We start from the raw sequence: 16,452 nt of genomic DNA, 5'->3' as shown, positions 1-16,452 counted from the left end.
GGAGGTAAAAGCAAGTGGAGTTTTATAAGACCAATGCAAGCTAGTTCTACTTAAGTTTTAACAATCGACAAGAAATACTCATTGTCTGATGGCAGAATAACAATCAGAAATATTTTTTTTTATGTTTTCTATGTCAAGAAATCCTCCCTCATGCCTACCAATCTTGTTTACCACCATAATAAAATAATAAATAATAAAATAAAATAATAATAAAATAAAATAAATAATAAATAATAAAATAAAATAAAATAATTATTTCTTGGCCTTTTGTGAAGCTTCACGTTCATCCATTACTTTTCCATACCTGATGAGGCTTCATATTTGGAAAAAGTATATTTTACATTAACTTTTCATGTAAGATATACGTACCATACAATATTATTATATTATTATATTATATTATATTATATTGGGATGCAGAGAGACCGTGTTTCACATGAAAAAAAGTTTAAAAAAAGGAAGAAAACAGATCTTCCAGATATTTATTACTGGTAAATATTGAGTCATTTCAGCTCACCTTTTATTATTATAATTATTGTTATTTTATTATTATAATTATTATTATTAGTTGGTTTTTCAAGGCAGGGTTTCTATGGGTAGCTCTGGCTCTACTGGAACTGAGTATGTAGATGAGGCTGTCCTTGAACTCATAGAGATCTGCCAGCTTCTGCCTCCCGAGTTCTTGTATTAAAGGTGTCACCACCACCAGCCACCTTTATTGCATTCTTAAGGAGGTCATAATCATTCACTTAGCTTACATTTTACACAGGAAGTGAGATTTAAACTTCCATTTAAGCTGTGATAAACAACAAACAACAGCAACAAAACATTGCCTCATACTCTCTGCTATATTTTTGTCTAAACGAAGTGTATAGTCATTGTGGAAAACCAGAAACAAATAGGAGTTCTGGTTGTTACTCTGCCATCAGACAGTGGGGGTTCATTGTTAGCTCTATACACCTAAGAACACTGAACACTTCCTATAAAAGATAATTGAAGTCAATACATTATCTGTTACTACAGTTTACTAGTGAGACAAGGGAAGAAGTTGTCAGAATTAACCCCATATCCTGTGGCTACTGAGAACAACAAAGCCCAGTGCATTGCATTCAGATGCAAGGCAACCTAGAAAGATGAATTAAGACAAGAAGAAATGGGCTAGCTTCTGATTTCTAAGCCAGAGACTACCATTTTAATCAACTGAGCTGAGTTACACTAGGACTCTAATCATTAGAAAAAGAAAAGGTAGTTTCCTGGCTTTTCCAGGAATGAGGCAAAGCTTAAAGAAATTGACGTGCTCCATGATTTAAATAGGTAAGAGAGAGTTAGGAATGATTAGTGAGGCAAACGGTCATGAGTCATTCACATGGAACTCTGGTGTAAATCACTGTCTTATACTGGGTAGTCAGAAAGTACTTATTGGGTTGATGCCAGAAGAGAATTTGGTATTAAGACCTGGTAGACACAAATGAGATTTGCACTTGGGAAAGTAGGACTAGCAGTGATGCCCAAGTGCACTGGTGCCTGCAGGTCACTGTCATTAGAGAGGTTACAAGCTTCAGCACCATAGAACCCGTGGCTTCCTTCATCTTTCTTTACCCCATCCTCTCAGAGAGTCGCTCACCACTGGTCTCTTGTCGTTCTCAATGTATGACCTATCACAAATACTGGAGACTTCCAAATATAGAAGACTTTAATTAAAAGTCCTCTGAGAAAGATGTCCGGGATATTCTGCTTTGTAAAAGGCATTACCTGGTACATAAAATATACTTTATCCAAATAAGACATTTCATCTAGCATGTAAAAGAATGGACACATTTTATTCATGACAAAGGGACATGAGGGAGTTCTTTTTGAGAGAGAGGTGGTAAACAAGACAGGTAGGTGTGAGACGGCTTCTTGATGCTTATCTCATAAATGCATTATTAGTGCTACTGATGTGGTATTGCCCAATGGCTGGGTTTACTTACTTCATTCATGCATTGACATATCTCCCTGCTAGCCTAAAATAATCACTACTTCAACTCTTCGTAAAAGCATTTGGTTGATTTTAATATTGCAAGGATTATTTATTTGCGATTCTGAGAATCTGACTGATGGCCTCATGACTGTTGACAGGAAAAATTATTTAAACAGGAAAATCTGAATGATGAGTTGGAGCTGAAATGTTTGCTATAGTGAACTTCTTGCTGGGCATACTCAAAACAGCCATAATTATCATCAGCATTATATACATTAGTGCACTTTAAAAATCTTTCCATAAATCTATACAGATCTTACACATTGGAAACTACCAAATATTGTCAATGATATGATTTTAAAATGAGAAATAACCAATGACTTAATATTCATAGATTTAACAAAAGTCTTCTACTGCTGTCAATATGGAAAATGTAACTTTGTTTCAAAATGTGTAAAAATGCTTTGTCTTGCTTAAGAAAATATTAAGGGTGAAAAATATGAATCATTTCTTAAAATATTCCAATATAACATTACAGTTGTAAAATTATTTTTAATCTGATTACCTATTGTTATAATCCATATTTACCAAACCATTTGTATTGCAGAAGGCAAATCAGTAACTATTTAAACACTAACTTGAAAACAATTCATATATAATCTTTAAAATGATGTTTTATTATTTCAATATTTTATGTAAAGATTTAACACTAAATATTATGGGCAAAGTATTGTTTTCTCAGTTGACAATGATTTATTAGGTATACTTATACACAAAAGTAACTTGTATCATAAGTTATTTACATGCTAATAAATAATAATTTTTCTTAATAGATATCAAACTTACAACACAAGTCACCACTTATTAAAAACAACAAAGCTTATGATATAAAACACGTTACTATTATGATTTTTCCTAATGAAATGGTCATTCATATGTTAGTTTTTTTTAATATCTAATGTTTATTGAATAAGATAATTTGCAATAAAGTTTCCTTATTTTGATGGTAATGGAACAAACATATCATAAAATTTATGATTTCTTACCATAAAAAAATCTTTGGAAGCAAAAATAACAGTAGGATTGGGGCTTATGAGCGTGTGAATGAATTTACATTTTATTACATGTACAAATGAATGTCAACACATTAGAGAAATATAGTAATGATAAGCGTACAGCACATTGGTGCACTTACCTTCAAAACATCTCCTTGTGCTAAGTGAAACGTTCTGGCCGAAATGTTGATGCCCTTCCCTGCTTGAACCTGAAGACTGTAAATGCACTCGTGGTTGTTTTCATAGTTCAGTGGGTAGTTTGGGGAAAGCAGAATTCCTTCGTTATTTGTAGCAGAAGCCCCGCATTCAGCTGCAGGTAAAACAGAATATTGAAACACAGTTTAATAGAAGGCATTACGTTTTCCAAATAAGTTTGTGTATGGAGTGTAAATGCTTTGTATTTTGCCCAGACCCTAATAGGATATTGTGTGCAGAAAAGTTTTGTGCTCTAGAGGACCAAATGTTTCCTGAATGACTGAGGGGAACAAAGAACTAGGTCTCTAGAGATGACCCACCTACCTGTGAGAATTTAGAGTACTTGTCACAAAATATTAGCATCTTCTGTCATACAAAACAATAGTAAAATGCAAAATATCTTCAATAAATCACCTAAGTTTGTGGATTTCTCATAAATGGATTCAATTTATTTTTTTAATGTAGAAATTAATTTTCATGTCATCTTCCTTAATTTTGCCTTTAAAGGCTTTGGATGATGCTTTCCTCCCAGTAATTAACATTCCTTCAAGAAATTCAAACAATACTTAGTTTTTAATAATTGTACAATAGTAAAAAAATCTACCAATGCATAAGCTATTTAGTGTGTCTGAGCCATACAACTTTTCTTAGCATAAAGCATTTCTATAAAACAGTGTAGAGAACTATACATACTGTACATGCCAAATATGAGGAAATATGGAACTGGGATTTTTAGTATATTAAACTAGAGGACCTTCAGTAATATTACAGAATTTAACAAGTCTGTACTTTTAAAATGTATTTTAGAAATCTTTGCCTTAGGTTTTCTGCTTTAATTGCTGACTTCATTATCATACCTTAGGGTGGATTTGAATCTTCAAAATTAACTAAAGAGGTAAAAACAAACCAGCAAGCCATTTTTGTCTAGAAATAAGATTTTAATATAATTCTTTCTGGGAACAGTATAAGATGAAGACAGGAAGATGAAAGATAATGAAATGCTTTCTTTCTCCATGCTCACACGTTAAAAAACAAATTCAAAAGAAAAACACACTGATGAAGAACTGAAACTGCCAAGAAAAAGCAGAGTAAAATCACAGGTGGGAAACAGTAAAAATGAGTGTTGAGTGCTTACAGCCAACCAGGCAGGAGGACAGGCTGCTTCATGGCAGTTTCACAGAGAACTCACAACTCGAGACGAAGAAAAACTACTCGATGTATTGTTCAGAAGGATTTGTATTTTAATGACATCTAAATGTATCCAAAGAGTAATACCTTTCTGGTTGCTTTTAGCTCTATGCATTCACAGTAGCCCAATGAAAGGATGACAAATTAAACTTAAAAACAACATGCATGCAATGTGGCGAATTGTATTGTTTTCCTGAATGAACTCCTACTTAATTCTAGTATCTCGAGTGGTAATCTGTTCATCATCATCCAGGACACTATCAACTACAGAGAACGTGCCTCGGTAGAGTACCACAGAAAGCTGAGCATCCTCCTAGGGAAGAATCATTGGCTATTGAATCTGCTTCATCTCTTTCTTTCTACCTTATTAGACCCATCATGTGCTTGTGGAGACCTACTGTGTGGGTGCGTGCATGCGTGCATATGTGTGTGGTGTGTGTAGTGGTTAGACCTACAGTGCATATATTTTCTTAAAAGCATAAAATTTAAAGATACATTCTCCTATGCAAAATATTGTTACATTTATTTCACACTTTTGTGACTAAGAGTTTTTTAACTAGGCTTTAATGACTTAAATTTAAAATTAGGTCCATTTTTTTTCCTGCGTATATGGCTTGGGTAAGTTATTTATTGTCTTTATATTTCTATTCTTATAATAAAATAATACATCTTGCTTCATGTTTGTGTTTGTGTCTATGTGCAAGTCAAAGTACATATAAACACTTATCTGTATGGTACAAAAAAAATTTAGTCCTTTGTAGGCATACAAAATCCCAACACACTAATCATTATGAACAATTTAAGTATACAAAGTATATTTGGCCTCACACCACATATACCAGCAAAATAAAATAATGAAGCTTGCCATCTTTTCTTGCCCCAAATTGAAGAACTACTTCAAAGTATAGAAGCGTATTTCTATTTAAAAAATCAGAGCATCGTTTTGAATGTTAAATGATAAACTATAATGTTTGCTTTCTTGAATTTGACCTTAAGGATGTCAAATTAAATTATAAAAATAACAGCAAATGGTGTAACTTACTGAATATTAAGGACATTGTTAGAAAAAATGCATATTTGTTGACCTTCATAGAATGTACAAAGTATCAATACAGTTCCTACACTAAACACTGGAGTTTCTGATGACTTCTGTAGAAAACAGATCCTACTTATGTGACATATTTTACTTTAGGATTCTTAGAAATGCATTTTATTTGCTGAACAAAAACTAACACATTGATAGATATAGCTCAAGCAGGATTGATGTAGTAGAGAGATAAGTGCTGACTTCTGGAAATAAGAGTGACTGCTATAGTGGTGACCTCACTAAGCTCCAAATCCCGTAGAATATAGATTTTCTTGCATAGAATAAGCAGGCAAAACCTTGCATCATTAATCTCCATTACTGTGTTGGGAAAATCTGAGCATAATCTATTACGTATACACAGTCACATGTTTTCAGGTAAACTAGCAAAATGATTTTTGGTAGTTTGGCTGGGAAATTAGAAAAATGTCTGTGATCAAAAACATTATTTTTAGAAATCTTTCTTTTATATGGTAATTACACATTGCAAGATACATAACCATTTCTCAGATACTAATTATTTAATGAGGCACCTAATGAATTGTAAAACACTAATGAAATTGATAATTCTTAAGAATTATTTCTAATATGCTTTCTAGATACAGCTGTATTAATACTGCATTGGTTCACCAGAGATTTTTAGACAATCACAAAGTTTTCTCCCAAGTATTTTAATACTTAGATTCTTAATTAAATTTAGAGGGCAGATGCGTATTAATTCTTTATGTCCCTAATGATAATGCGATAATCTTATTTCTTCATTTAGATATTTTAGTGTCCTACTGTTTCATAGGCAACAGTGGGGTTATTGTATAATGATGCAGACTTGTATGTTTGAAACTGTTATGTGTATCTCCTTTTAGTAATAGGCCAAGAAGTTTTAAAAATAGTTTTCATTATTCCATGAGAATTTGTTTTGTGTTCATTCATTCTTCTATCATATATCACATCCAAACACCTGTTTCCTTTCCCTCCATCCCTCCAAGTCACCCACCCCAAGCTCTTCACTATCCCAGATTCACTGCCCCTGTTTCCCTCATGAAAAGATCAGGCCTCTCAGAGAAATCAATGGAATACAGCATAGCAGTTCAGGCCTCTCAGAGAAATCAATGGAATACAGCATAGCAGTACAGAGAGGCACAGATCTTTAAGATCAAGGCTGGACGAGGCAACCAATAGGAGGAAAAAGGTCCCAAGTCCCCTGGCTACACAATAATCTAAACAAGAAACACACAATAAAATACAGTCAAAGGCTGCAAAGGAAAAGGAGCCAGTGATCTATAAGTTAGACCTATTGGAATTATACCCAACTTCTCAATGGTGGCTCTAAAATCCAGAAGTGCTTGGACAGATGTCTTATAGACTGTAAGAGACCATGAATGCTAGGCCAAGATACTATACCCAGTAAAGATTTCAATCACCCTAGATGGAGAAAACAAGATACTCTATGATAAAGTCAAATTTAAACATTTTCATGTAGAAATCCAAACCAAAGAAAATATGAGAAGGGAAACTCCAACAAAGGAGATTAACTACACCCATTAAAATATAGGAAATAAATAATTTCTTACCTGCAAACCAGAAGAAGGGAAGCACACACACACACACACACGTGCACGCGCGCGCACGCACACACACACACACACACACACACACACACACACACACACACACACACACACCAACATCACCACTACCATCAAATAACAGTAATTAACAGTTCTTGGGCATTGATTTTGTAAATATCAATTGAGTCACTTTTCCAACAATAAACAACAACAACAACAAACACAGACTAACAGAATGGATATAAAAATAGGATGCATCCTTTTGTGGCATACAAGAAACACACCTCAACTTCAAAAATATATATTACCTCAGAGTAAAGTGTTGGAAAAAGGTTTTCCAAGCAAAGAAGCAAGCTAAGACTTAAGAAGCAAGCTGTTGCAGGCATTCTAATATATAACAAAAGGGATTTAAAAACTAATCAGAAGAAATACCAAAGGACCCTATGCACTCATCAAATTAAAAATCCACAGAGAGGACATTGCAGTTCTTAGTATCTATGCTGAAGACACAAGTGTACCCAGGTTTGTAAAGAAACATTGCTAAAGCTGAATTCACATATGGACCCTTACATGTTGGTAATGAGATACTTCAGTACCCCACTCTCCCCAAAAGACAGGTCATGCAGATAAAATCGCAACAGAGAAATACTGAAGCTAGCAGACATTATGACCAAATGGACCTAACAGATGTCAATACAAAAGAATATACTTTCTCAACACCTCATGGAACCTACTCCAAAACTGACCACATACTGAGTCACAAAGCAAGTCTCAGGAGATGAAAACAATTGAAATAACTTCCTGCATCCTACTAGGTCATGTTTTAAAGCTGGGTTTACAACAGAAACAAGAGAAAGCCTACAAATTCATTGAAACTGAACAACTCTCTACTGAACGACTACTGGGTCAAGATAGAAAGAAATTAAAGACTTTCTAGAATTCAATGAAAATAAATGCACACATACCCAAACTTATTGAGACACAGTGAAAGCAGTGCTAAGAGAAAAGTTCACAGCACTAAGTGCCTACATAAAAAATAAGAGTGCTCTCTTACTAGCAACTCAAAGGCATACCTGAAAGGTCTAGGACAATAAGAAGCAAACACCTAAGAGAAGTAGAAGCTAGGTAATAATCAAACTGAGGGCTGAAGTCAATATAGTAGAAACAAAGAACAATACAAAGGATGAATAAAACAGTTGGTTTTTTGAGATCAATAATATAGACAAATCCTTATCCAAACTATCTAAAAGACACAGATACAATGTCTGAATTTAAAAAAAAATTAGAAGTGAAAATTAAATTTCTTCTAATGTGTTGTGATCATATTCATGCCTAACTCTTTCACAATCATCTTCCATTTCCCAGTTTAGTAATTTAGTGTCCTTTTTAAAACACACCTAGTCTAATTTATGCTGCTTATATATTCCTGGGCATTGAACAAATAAAAAGGATTTAAAGATAATTTAAGTTACTTAGAGATTATTAAATTTCCTCCTTAACAATCCAGTTCATCAATAATAATTAGGCATGCTATTGTAATTATTATTATTATTATTATTATTATTATTATTATTATTATTATTAGGTACTTTTGTGAATTGCAGACATTATCAGAAAATCAGCGGTTCAAAAATTCTTAAAATAATTTCTAAAAGAAAGATTTAGTTTTGTAGCCTACTAATGTAATTTCACTCTTCCTTCCCCAATAACTTATTACTGTATTTAGCTACTCATTATGAGGTATTAGTAACAGCAGTACCTATGAACTGGGCATGGTGATTCACACCTATAGCCATAACACAAAGGAGGTTTAGTATGATACCCTGTCTAAAAAGCCAAAATAAAAGAACTATCAATATCTATAGATAGATGGCTATGCATCTCAGGTCTTGGCAGTGAGGCCTTCATCTTTGTTTTAGGCACTTTATAAGAAAAGATAAAAGCATGGACCAGTACCTGCAGTAACGTGTAGTCGGAAGTGAGACACTTTTCTGTAATGAGCTTGGATGACAGAAATAAGGAACGTGCATATTTTAGGAACACATAGATGGCCAAATCTGCCAGGGTGAGTTTGTTTCTGAGACACAGGTGAAAGAAGAGGCCCGACTCTTGCAAATTGTCCTCTGTTCTCCAAATGCTATTTCACAGCACATGCTTCTCTGCATACACATAACAAATAACTGTGGTACCGTCTTAAAGACAGGATATATTTTATAGGACTGGTAAGAAAAACAAGAATATTATTTTGGTTATGGTGTTTTTTATGTGAGTCTAAGAAATGGTTGCAAAGATCCAAATTTATGAAGAGAAATCCCCAACAGTTACCTTGGGAAATAAAATATAAAAGGGTTAACTTGGATGGTACAACTAAGTGGGATGACAGCTGACACACCATCTAAAGTCTTTAAAATTTATTTAGTCGTGCATTTGATGGTGATTCATGGCAGGATTTTTAACCAGAAAATAATCATCTGTAAGGAATCCTTTCAGCAGCTCTCTTAAGGAATGGGTTGCTGTCTTTAATTTTCCTTGGCTAGCAAAACCTAGAGAAGGAGTTTTAGAGCAAATCAGACAAGAGATGGTGAGAACTTGAATTACAGCTCAGGAAATAGAGAAGACAGGACAGGGGAAGTTTTACAACCTGAAGACTAGTTATTGTGGAAGAGGGGGGAAAAAGGCAGAGCAGATGTCAGAGAAACGGTGATTTTGAGTATATGTTGAACATAAAACTCTGTATGTGTATTGTATGTGAGGTGGAGAAGTGTGCCAAAGAACTAAAGATTTATGTATACTTCTGAGGTTTATATTTCAAGGCATAGACAAAACGGCTAACTGATATTGAATGAGAATTGGAAAACAAAAGAAAGCAGAAAACCTTGAGTATAAAAGCAGTATCTAATATTTTTCATATTCCAGCATTCTAAAGTACACTTCTAGGCCAAGGGAGATACCAATAAGGAGGCATGAACAAAAAAAGACAGGGAGCCAGGGGAGGGACTAGTTATTCTTGAAATCAATTATGGCAAGTTGCACTTGTAGAAGGCACTGGCAATATATGTTTCCTTATGGGCAAATATGATTACTTTAAATATCATATGCCTCCATTTCTAAAGTGTCTCAAAAATTGCAACAGTTGATAGTTTCTTAACTGCTCACTGCATACATATTACAAGTCCATCTTAGGAACTTCTCGTTGAAACAAGCCTGTGTTTCTGAAGAAAATTAGATGTGGGTAAGAAAGCTACCCGAGAACATAAACAGGGTATGATCCTGACCCTGGACATTTCAACCTTACATGTTTCCTCACAGAGATGAGGAGAATATACTGTCTGGCAGTAGAAGGACTTCCCTTTCATCAGGAAGCTAGCAGATGAGGTAAATCACTCTCCTACGAATCACACAACTGAGGAGAGCAAAGAGGAGAGCTTCAGGGAGGAACTGTTTCTTGTGGTTAGAGAGCATCGAATTGACAGGTTGGTAGTATTTTCAAGAAAGTGAAGAATTATGGTGGACCAAGAACAAGGGGATAGTTACATGGTAAGGAGAAAGTTCCATAAAAGGGTATTAATTTTCATGGCAAAGGAAGGCAACGTCATTTTAGTTTTCTTTAGTCCCATGTATTTTTTTACGGTATTACTTTGTAACACCCTTAGCACCATGGAAACCTTTTTCTCTGCAATGAATTGATTATCTACTTACAAAGAAATGTAGTCTTAGTTCGTAGATGAGATGGTCAGAATGTGTTCCTTTTTTATAGATTAAAATGCGACCCTCAGAATAAATAGGAATTTAATAAAGTTGACTAATGGGTCATGTAAAACAAAGGACACAGAATGAAACAGTTTCTTTTCCATGTATTTGTTATTTGGTGTGTTGAGTTTGTGCTGGTGGGTAAGCACGTATCACAATACACATGCATGTGGAAATTAAGACAACATTAAGGAGAGAGTTGGGTCTCCATTTCCACCATGAGGGCTCCAGAGAATGAACTCAGGTAATTAGTCACCCGACTTTACCTGCTAAGCCATTTCCTCTCAGTTCCTTTATTATACTAGTATAAGCACTGTCAAACTATTTGTATGTTTGTGTGTGTGTGTGTGTGTGTGTGTGTGTGTGTGTGTGTGTGTGTGTGTGTGATGTTTTCTTGTGCTATGTTGTTGCTGTTTCTGTTACCATTGAGGGAATGCAGGTTTTCCCTGTCAGACAAGAGGGTGTACAACTGTGGTTTGAGTAAGGATGGACCCCACAGGTTCACATCTTCAAATGATCAGTAACAGTGGATGGAACTGTTTTGGGAAGATTAGGAGGAGTGGCCTATTTTGGGTAGAAGGTATATCACTGCAGAAGGGATTTGGAATTTCAAGAGCCCAAGCCATTCCAAGATAGCTTGTTGTTGTTTTATGTTTGTGGATCTAATGTAAGTGTTCAGCTTCTATTCAAGCAACCCAAGGAGGAGAGGGAGGGAGGGAGGGAGGGAGAGAGAGAGAGAGAGAGAGAGAGAGAGAGAGAGAGAGAGAGAGAGAGAGGGAGGGAGAGAGAGAGAGAGAGACCGCCCCACTCTTCTCTACCTTCCACCCCACCTGAATCCACACCCAAAGGGATGTGGCCACCAATGAATTCACTGGCAAGTTGAGATGCTACTATAACTCCCAGCCATGATGGTAGTAGACTTCAATCCTCTGTAGCCAGGAGTCACAAATTAAATCCTTTCTCTTTTGAGTCCTCTAGGGCATGGCGTTTTTCCATGGCCTAGAAATCTAACTAAAACAATCACTGAGCAGCATCCTCATTCCTCTTTATAGTTTTTAAATGAAAAAAATAAAGAAATTAAAATAAGTAAGCCACTTTACTAAATGAGGCTGGTTTCTATTATATTCAAAGATTCCTAATACCAGGCTGAATAACACAGATACTGTAGTAATCAAAATTTCAAGGGACATTTAAAGAGTGAAGTTCATAGCATGAAATAGTACAGAAAATATTAGCTAAGTTAATCTACTTTTACCCAACACAAATTGATCCTTGAAAGTAAAAAAAAATCATTATTATGGGATGAGCAATAGGATCTGCATCATATTAATCAAATTAGATTTAATTGCCTATATATAATAGAAAATGATTTTCCATCATACAGTTTTGTTAATTACTGTTGTGTCTACTCTTCAAACAAATGTTATTTACATATATGAAGTTTATACACAAAAATATACATACAGAGCCTGGAAAGATGGTTCAGTGGTTATAGGCACTGACTACTATTACAGAGGACCCAGGTTTAATCCTCAGCACCCCATGACTGCTCATAACTACCTGTAACTCCAGTCCCAGGGCACCTGACACCCATGGCAAAACACCAAAGCACATAAAAATATAGTAATAAAAAACCACAAAATGTATACACATACACAAAGCTAAATAAACACTTTCAAATTGGAGTTAAAGAGGCAATGGAAATATTTCTCAGTAAATATTCAAAAGATCTAGACGTCTTTATTAACTATTACCAAGGCTTATTTCATACAATTATAACAATTAAGCTTATAATATATTATAAAGAATTTTTTAGCCTAGCTAGCAAATTTGCCCTTAGCGTTAATCCGCTTAATGCTTTATACAGAAAGAACTAAGTCTGTTTCCTCCTTTTAAGGAAAAGCATTACCCAACCATCAGAACAAGACTTAAGAATACCAAGGTCCCTTTTATAAAGGCAAAGGAGTATCCATTTAGATAAAGAGCCATAAAAGTGAACCATTTGTAGTAGTTTGGAAATCCAGTGGAATTATCCAATATATATCCTTGCATCACAAAATCTAAAGATGGATTCAGTGAAGACGGTAAGAATGTTTTCATTTTAGCTATGTTGTATCATATTGACAGCTAGGAATAAAAGAATCTGTCTTTGAATACACAGCTGAGGAGGACATAGAGTCTAAGGGAACAGCTTGTTATTTTGCTAAGCGGTCATAACATTAAGCTGTCCTTGACATACTTTTTCTTATCCCCACAGGTTAGTACTACTCTCATGCAAATCTCTGATGAAGTTTGTTTGTTTTTGGAGTAGATGGCTGGACAAATTGTAGAGAATAATTGACTGTGGAGTGCACAGCCCTAATTGGTACATCTATTTCAAACCTTTTCCTCCAAGAGTCATAGAATATCATGGAAAAGAAGGTGGGGAGAATGTAAAAGACAGAAGTTCTGAAAAACTGCTGTAAAATACTGTCATGTCAACAGGGCAGGGATGCTGTACTCGTGAACTGACAGAATCTGTGTTTGTAGTGACAATATCTGAACAATGTAACACGAATAATAAAAACCCAGAGATAGATACTGGGGTTCAAATTGAAGATCAGAGAAACAAAGCAGCCAGCTCTTACCTCTGCCTCTGACAGAAAGGGTAACCCTATCTCCATGAGTCCTCAGACTCATGACTCTAGTGTTGGCATTAAAGACATGAGCTCTGCTTCTCTTTTAGACCACTTCACTCTCATGTAACCTAGGCTAGCCTTGAACTCAGAGAGATCCATCTGCCTTTGTCTCCTGAGTGTTGGGATGATAGATGTGTGCCACTTTTCTCTCATGTAACCTAGGCTAGCCTTGAACTCAGAGAGATCCATCTGCCTTTGTCTCCCGAGTGCTGGGATGATAGATGTATGCCACCCCTGCCTGGCTTCTATGGCTGTGGCTAGCTTTGCATTCTGATCTTCAGGCAAGCTTTATTTGATCAGAAACAAAACATCACCACAGAACAAGATCAAGCCAATCAACATTCTAGCCTGAATGGAAGAGCTGGTCATAGGCACCAGGCAAGTTATGGGTGTTGGGGAAGGGAAGTTGTCTTCAGGCCAGCAGCCCCTGGTAGGCTTCCTATGCTTCCGTGGATACTCCTGTACTTATGAGCACATTGCCAGCCATAGTTTAGCTTGGTGGGTTATACACAAATAAACCAACAAATAAATAAGAAAACAAGAAGAGGGCATGAACCTTAAGGGAATGTAGAAGAGAGGAGTCAGAGAGTGCAGGAAGTAAAGACTGAGAGATTGATATGAACAAAACATGTCAAATACCTGTATAAAACTCTGAACGTCTGAATATATTTTAGTTGAGTAATTTTAAGAAGAAAAAAATATAGTACTTCTCAGCTCATGATTGCTTTCATGTGAAAAATATGAGCTAGGTCTGTAAGCACCTGGTTCCCCCAGCAGCCAAGAGAGACTCTGCAGAATAACTGATCAAACTCTTACCCTATTTACGACTCTGTAGCTGATTTCATTGAGTGGTAAGAACAGGCTGAAGGCAGGAACACAAAACAAAAGAATGTGAAATAAATGAGACACTGCTGAATTTAGTAAGAGTAAGTTCTGGACTAACACCCTGTGGCACAATCCATGAACTTACCCTCCAAACCCCAAATAACCCAAACAGAAAATCAGTGGAAGGATGTGCTTACAATACTGTGTAGACCAAAGAAACTGAGCAGACATATAACAAACGCTCTGTGTATGTCATTCTCTAGGGCACGCTGAGAATCCTCCAGGATGAGTCACATATTAGGTTGCAAACAAGTCTTAGCAAAAGTTAAAAGTTCACAACCATATCACTTGTTTTCTGGATTAAAGAATTCAGTAAAATTTAGCATCCTTTCTCTATTTAAATAGCAGCAGCAACAACAACAGAATTCGTCATTGATTATGCATAGAAGTATCACAGACAAAGTTTCAGTCAATGACTGACCTTCAGGAGCATGAAATTGGAAATCAATAGCAGGATCGAAACAGGAACATTTACCAATACACGGAAATTATACATGTTTGCAATAGTGAGCGAAGGGTGAAATCCAAAGGAAATTTAATAATTTTTTTCCAAATGGTCAAACGATATTTCATTGCATATATATATGTACATATATATATATATATATATATATATATATATATATATATCTTTATGCACTCACCTATAAGTTTATACTCATGCTAACTTGGTATGTAGGAATCATATGCCACTATGTATACACATAGAAGAAGACTTGCCGGATTATATGTTGGCTCTGTTTTTAGGAATGTCCATATTGTTTTCCAGGAAGGCTAGAGTAATTTGCATTCCCACCAGCAGTGTGTAGGTGCTCCCTTGCGTTACACTCTCACAAACACTTGCTTTTTTTTTTCCCGTCATTTGGATAATACTTGATTTTGGTGATGGTTATAGATTCTGTGGTCATACTATTAGAACACACACTGCAAGTGAGTGGTGTTATATTTAAATTATGCTCAATAACCTTAAAAATATCTCATTGAACAAAAATTTGTATACTTTTATCTCAATAAAGGGAGAGATAGATAGATAAATAGATACTAGATAGGCAAATAGATAAATACAGAGAACCCAGGAAAAATATATGGAAAAAGACGATATTACAGAAAATATTATTATACACTATAATAAGCACATATGTATCAATTAATTGGAAATCTTGAAAGCAGTGAGATACTGAACATATTATAAGTATGAATAAAATTTACCAAAGCTGAATCACATAAAATGGAAAATAAATAAAGACCATTTGAAGCACAGGTGTTGAAATATTAGAGAGATTCCAACAAGTATATGCAATTATACATTCACATAAAATAATAAAAATTATCTTTTGAGAAATAGGAACAAAAAAGTCTAGCAGACCTTAATGAAAGGAGTGCAAATGATGAGCAAATGAACAAATGAAGATTTGTAAGGAAAATGTATACAGAGTAACAGAAAAATGTCTCAGATGAGTAATATAACTTTATCCATTAAGAAAATACACAAATAAAACAAGCTATAGCTTTGTTTACATTTATTTATTATGTATACAGTATTCTGCCTCCATGTATGTAAGCATACCAGAAGAGCACAGCAGATCTCCTTATAGACGGATGGGACCCACCACATGATTTTTGGGAATTGAACTCAGGACCTCTAGAAGAGCAGCCAGTGCTCTCAACCTCTGAGCCATGTCTCCAGCCCCAACAAGGTATAGTTTTAACAGAGAGAAATAAATGGCAAATATAAGAACAGTAATAAACAAATTATGAAATGGAGAAATGAAAACAAATCAACAAAAACTAAGGTTTGATTTTTATAACATAAAAAGTTTGACAGAACTTCAGCTAAACTGAGAATTAACGGAGAGAAACCTCAAATAATATTACCAAAGAAAAACAGGAGACATTACAACTGTTAGCACGGAAATATGAAGAATCATGAGATTGCTGTAATAATTATATCTGAGAAACAAAGCTAGAGAAATGTATAAGGTACTTACATACATTTTGCTGAAATTTAGATGCAAAGAAGTGTAATTGTAAGCCAGGCAGGTGGTGCACACCACTGATACTAGGGCTTGATAGTCTGAGGAGGTGGATC

General features: G+C 35.1%; 1 protein-coding gene across 3 annotated transcripts in view; it reads right to left on the bottom strand.

Moving 5' to 3' along the window:
* The window catches only part of LOC100774887 (CUB and sushi domain-containing protein 3), a 1,055,385-nt gene that overhangs the window by 306,819 nt on the left and 732,114 nt on the right, over positions 1-16,452 (bottom strand). For all 3 annotated transcript variants that reach the window (XM_027431430.2, XM_027431431.2, XM_027431432.2), the window contains one exon: positions 3,156-3,325. In XM_027431430.2, coding sequence (XP_027287231.1) covers positions 3,156-3,325 — 170 coding nt within the window. The remainder of the gene's footprint in view (positions 1-3,155; positions 3,326-16,452) is intronic.

This window comes from Cricetulus griseus, chromosome 10, assembly GCF_003668045.3.
Source record: "Cricetulus griseus strain 17A/GY chromosome 10, alternate assembly CriGri-PICRH-1.0, whole genome shotgun sequence".
Classification (NCBI taxonomy): domain Eukaryota; kingdom Metazoa; phylum Chordata; class Mammalia; order Rodentia; family Cricetidae; genus Cricetulus; species Cricetulus griseus.
This window is presented reverse-complemented; position numbering and strand designations above follow the sequence as displayed.